General features: G+C 58.1%; 1 protein-coding gene across 1 annotated transcript; it reads left to right on the top strand.

Annotated features, from left to right (window-relative positions):
- Positions 1-365: 365 nt before the first annotated feature.
- On the top strand, positions 366-4796 carry BBK36DRAFT_1122058 (hypothetical protein; the record flags this gene model as incomplete). The annotated part of the gene is made up of 6 exons (XM_024890899.1): positions 366-439; positions 533-720; positions 816-2227; positions 2426-3077; positions 3162-4703; positions 4762-4796. 6 exons carry the CDS (start codon positions 366-368, stop codon positions 4794-4796), a joined length of 3903 nt encoding a protein of 1300 aa, XP_024748477.1.
- Positions 4797-5610: the final 814 nt, after the last annotated feature.

Genomic DNA, 5610 nt, shown 5'->3' with positions numbered 1-5610 from the left:
CCTGAGAAACAGAGCCGGCGGTAGCATCGCTCGCTTCGCCTCGCAAAAGCCGACGCAGCGCGCGCACGAAGCTGCGTTTCTGCTTTCTCCCCGCCCTTGCGGCGCGCAATCTGCGCTTTCTCAGTCCTTCACTATACTGCTGAGTTGCTTATCTACCTTTTTCACGGTTCATTCATTCTTTGCCCTGCTCGCTTCACCTTGTTTCTCGAGACGGCCTTTTGGTTTCGCTCTTTGTTCACCCATTAATCCGTTCGCTCCACCCCTCAACTTCCTCCTCTCTCCAAGGATCTGGGTTGAGCTGGACTTGCCCAGCTGGTTGATGGAAGCGATCGAGGCTTGTACATCGAAGCCAAACCCAAGGAACCATGTCGCTAAACGGCCTGGACGATCCCAAGGTCGTAGAGGCGCACGAGGCTGGCGTTGCTGAGGCTGGAGGATGGTATGCATGGCCCACTTCCCCCCAAACCCAAAGAAGGGTTGTATAAGATACTGTGTTTGCTGAGACCCTGCTTCTTGCTTGTCATGGCTTTAGGTTTCTGCTCAAGTATTCGAGTCGCGACGAGGTCGAGCTGCTGGAAAAGGGAAATGGGGGCATCGCCGAGATGCGAAACGCCATCGCCGGCTTTGAAGAAGAAAGCCCGTTGTATGGCTTCTTGCGGTACCGGAGGAGGAACGTCATTGTCAAGTACCTACCCGAAGATTGCTCTCGGCTCATACAAGGTAAGCTCTTTATGCTCAGCCTCGTCAAGTTTGTTGATCGGCGACGATCTGCGTTGTCATCGCCGTGATCATTGTTACTGACTGTGGCCAACCAGCGCGAGTCGCCGTGCACTTTGGTGCTGTCTGCGAACGATTTGCTCCCTACGACACCATATACGAAATCTCCACGGCCGCCGAATTGAGAGACACGAAGCTATCTGCTGCCTGTTCCTTGCACGCGGCGTCTGGATCTACGGCATCGTCTGTGAGCTCCCGAAGACGACGACTGGGAGAAATCGCCGAGGAGGACGAAGAAGAGCAACGGTCGCCCAAACGGCAGTCTCTCGAGCTATCCGACGACGACCGGCCGCGGACACCTGGCAGCCGATCGACAGCTGCAGATGAAGTGAAGCTGAACTCTGAGCTGGCATCCTCCCCGGAGCATCGCAAATTCTCAACCTCAAGCACCTCCGAGGTCCCAAAGTTTGTGGGTGTTACCGACAGGCCAGCATCGCCTACGAGGTCCTTTGACACCACCGACAGCTACAACTACTACCCCCTGAGCAAACCAAAGGTAAAGCTCGCGCCCCGGCCGACGACGGATGTTACGATTCGGCCAAAGGCTTCTGGCGATTTTAGACCCGTTTCATCTCTACCGGCCGGCATCAAGTTGTTTGGAAAGAGCGGGAGGAAAGGGCGAGGCAAAGACGACGACGCTGCATCTTCAATTCACGAAGACATCCCAGAGGTGGAGCTGCCCGCCGATTCTACTACAGGGACTATACCTGAGAGCTTGAGGCGACCCAGTGGCGACTCGTCACGGCCATCCACGGGCGCGGCATCATCAGCCGATACGCTGTCTGTGCCGGCGGTGCCAGCCAAGCCTACCATGACTCCCGAGAAGGCCAGACTCATGAAGGCTATGAAGCTGAGGGAGAAGAAAAAGAAGCAGCTGCTGCTGCAGCAGCAGAAGCAGTCTGCGGACGGCGCCGAGTCCGGAGTGGATACACCGGGCTCCGAAGGCAAGAAGGCGACCACTGAGGAAGATGATGGTAAAAAAAAAGACATGACGCACTCTGAGGAGATCACTGGGGAGGATCATGAGGAGGATGGTAATGATGGGTTGGAGGCGGAGGAGGGAAACACTCAAGAAAATGAGCAAAAAAAAAAGTCCGACGGAACTGAGGATGCAGCAACGTCCATCAGTCAGGCGGACTCCGGCGTCGTCTTGGATAGTCTCTCGTCGTCTGTGCAAATAGATGAAGTTTCTGAGGGCACCCGATCAGAGTCCCGTCCCCTGAGCCCGGCAGTTGACCCTTCGGAGCACGATCAATCAACAACAGCTTCTTCGCTTTCAGATTCCACCGACGAGACCGTTCATGCGAAGCGTCCAGATGAAGTAACCACGGATGGCGCCAAGGTAGATGTTGTCACCGCGACAGATGCTGCTGGCGAGTCTGCTGGCGTCCTTGCCGCAGAGGAAGATGAGGAGAATTCGGAGCCAGCTGCTGCTGTCATCTCCAATCCCGTTGCACCGGAGCAAAAGTTGCACGAGGAAGATATGGGCCGCGTCGCAGAGGTCGAGTCACGGGCATCGCCATCGTCGCCGGCCGATGCCACCGCTGCTCCTGCTGTTCCTGCAGATGCAGCATCGTCGTCGTCGTCGTTTCTAGAAGAAAATGAGACGACTTCCACGACGAATGGAACAAAAAAGAACGAGGTTGAGGCTGGCAGCTGGACTGCGTTGGAGCCTGCTGATGAGATTGCGGCTGCCGGGGCTGCTAATAAGGGATCGGCCAAGGCCGAAAATGAAAAGGAGAAAAAAGGGATTGCAGTGCCAATTTCCAAGTTCTCGGCGCATATGCCGATGTCAAAGGCCCCACCGGCCGCCTTATTAGATGGCCTGGGATCTGGCGCAGGCGAGATTCCACTCGGTGCGACCCCCGGCGATGTTGCGCAGGCAACGGACAAAGGGGGACAGGGGCTGGGGTTGGGACTGGGACTGGCTGCTGGCGCTGCTGCTACTGCTGCTGCTGCTCCACCGTCACCGTCCAAAGCGTCGACGCAGGATCTCGTCGACGCAGCAAACGCCGCCGCCGCCACGCACACAACGGTGGCCACGCCCGCGATGGAGCTCGAGCTGCAGACGGACCCGTTGCCGTTGCCGGCAGCACACGAGGCAATTCCTGCAGCAGCGACGGCTAGTGACGCCGCGGCACCTCCCGACGAGCCCAGCGACGCCGACGAGGCCCAGCAGCAGCCCAGCAAGGAGCATGACCCGGGAGCGCTTCCACGGCCGATCCGCACGGATTTGGCGCTCGCGGGCAGCGGCAGCAGCAGCAGCGACCGCGATGACGATGCCCTCGTCCAGGAGGCTAGTATTACCGCTGCCGCCGGCGCCTCTGCTGCTGCTGCTGCTGCTCCCCTCCCCTCCTCTCCCGCTGCTCCCACAGCTCCCACAGCTCCCACAGCTCATCTTCCGGCTGCTCCTCCTCCTCCTCCTCTTCAGGGCCACGACGCAGCGGCGCACAGGCACGACCAGCCAATGGCGGCCAGCAAATCTCCGCCCACCCCTGTCTTCCCCAGCGCTCCCATTGCCAATGGGCCGCTAGGCGCTCGAGCTCCACCAGCGCACACCGTTCGAACAGTCTCTAATCCTGTCCGTGGCAACTTCATCGCTCCGACAGATGTAACTCAGTCCACGGCGCGTTCTCTGAGTTCCGGCGCAGCTTTCTTACACAAGGTCACGCAGCAGCAGTCGGCCAGCCTCGCCACCATGAAGCCCAACGTCGGGTCGAGCATTTCGCAGCGCATCAAGGCGCTGGAGAAGCTCTCGGCCACATCGGGCGATCAGTCCCGGCCCGTCAGTCGAGAGCGGCCGTCGTCGACCTTCTTCGCCGTGCAGAAACGGGACACGTCCAGGCCGCCGTCGGTCGTCGACAGGACCAAGTCGCTGCACGGCAGAGCCGCGTCGCCCACGCCCTCGCACCAGGACGATGCGCTCGAGGGCAGAGTGCGCCTGCAGAGGTCCGGCTCCGTCGTCAGTCGGGTGTCCATGTTTGAGCCGCTGGCCGCAGTCGCATCCTCCGCCGCCTCTGCCTCGAGCCCGCCGCCGCCGGGCCTGGCGCCCGGCACGCAGTCGCGAGGGCGGCCAGAGTCCGTCGCCATCACCACCAAGTTCGCTGGCTACGAGCTGCCGCCCAAGGACGCCTCCTCAGAGTACGGCGGCTATCAGTCGCCGCTCACGGCTGACCAGCACCGAGGCGATGAGGGCTCTGAACGGAGGCCCAGGTCCCTCGAGCGCCGCGGCGAGGACGACATGGGTAGGCGATCCTCGCTGAATGTGGTCAAGGGGTTCTTCAAGGACCCTCGGAAGACGGTCACGGTCTCGACTAACATGCGCCATGCCATAGCTTCTAGGACAACAACTCAGTCGCCCAGCAGCGCAAGCCATCGCCTGTCGATGAGCAGCCGCCGCTCCATCACCTTGGATCGCGATGGCTTCGCCAACTCTAGCGTGACTGAAGATTCCTTTTCCGGCGACGAGAGTTCCCCCTCTGACAGGAAGACGTCGCGCGCCGGGCGCTTCATGCGCAAGCTGTCCAACCTCTCCAGTGGGTCCAAGAACAAGACGACGTCTCCCTCGCCAGAGGTGACCCGCGGTGCTCAGAATGCCGCCGCCAGCGTAGGCTCGCCCTCGGGCGATGCCTCCATCGTGTCCGATCTGGGAGACGTCAACGTGCAGTTCCCAGACAGCCTTTTGTGGAAGCGACGCAACCTGTGCCTCGACTCACACGGCTTCATCATCCTCAGCGCGCTGCCCGCGCAGAGCAGCCGGATGGCCCAGGGCACCAAGAAGTACCACATGGGCGAGTTTCGACAGCCCTACACGCCGGACGTGGAGGTGCAGGAGCTGCCGAACAGCGTAGTCCTGGACTTTGTCGAGGGCACTGGCATCCAGCTGGCGTGCGAGGATCGGACCGGACAGCTCAACGTGCTGCATGGTATGAGAAGCCCTCTTATTGTCTCTGTGAGAAGTTGTGGCTAACTGGTCGCTTATAGTCTTGCAAGCTGCTCATGCTAACCACAGCCGATGAGTTGGCGTGACGCACTCATTACTCACTCTGAACTGAAAGCTTATCGAAGGCAAGCATATACAGCATTCATTTGTGCAAGTATATGTCTGCCGTTGTCCTCCCTCCACAGGATATATATCATGCTCTCCATGTCTGCACGATGTTGGAATCTCCTCATGCTCTAGAACTACTGACCCGTCCTTTATGTCCTTTCCCTCGCTCTCTATTTCTTTCTCTCGATATACCACCTGCTACCGACCGCTTACTTGCCTTTGGCCTTTTACACATAGAAGTTGGAGAACGGGGAAAAGGAACTGGGGAGAGGAGAATCTTACAGTGGGAGAACTTGTTTTCTCGCCTCGTTGGTAGCAGCCGTCCAAGGGCGGGAGGGGGGAGTGTAAAGATGTGTTGTATTCTATATGTACTTGTTTTCACCCTTCCGTCCCTGCTTTCATTCCTCCTTACACATACTGCACACTCGACACTCGAGAAACACAACACACAATATACTCACAGCACACACACCAAACATATGCACCTCGACGCGGCATTTTCCTATCGTCATTACACCTCTCTCTCTCTATCTCTCCCCATCTCTCAGCTTTTTAATCATTTCTCAGGAAGGAAAGATGTTCTTTTGTCCTTTTGTCTGTCTGATTCTGTTTCTTTACTTATTTTTACATGATACCATGGCAAGTAGATTCCTTGCTTCATTACCTCTTCTCTCTCTCTCTCTCTCTCTCTCTCCTATCGCAGCATGTTAGCTCCACGCCCTACACCTAGAATTTCTCTTTTTTATCTACCACCTTGCTTGACCACTACTTGTGTGTGTGTG

This window comes from Trichoderma citrinoviride (assembly GCF_003025115.1).
Source record: "Trichoderma citrinoviride strain TUCIM 6016 unplaced genomic scaffold BBK36scaffold_9, whole genome shotgun sequence".
Lineage (NCBI taxonomy): Eukaryota > Fungi > Ascomycota > Sordariomycetes > Hypocreales > Hypocreaceae > Trichoderma > Trichoderma citrinoviride.
The sequence above is the reverse complement of the archived record's forward strand: the minus strand, read 5'-3'. Positions and strand labels throughout refer to the sequence as shown.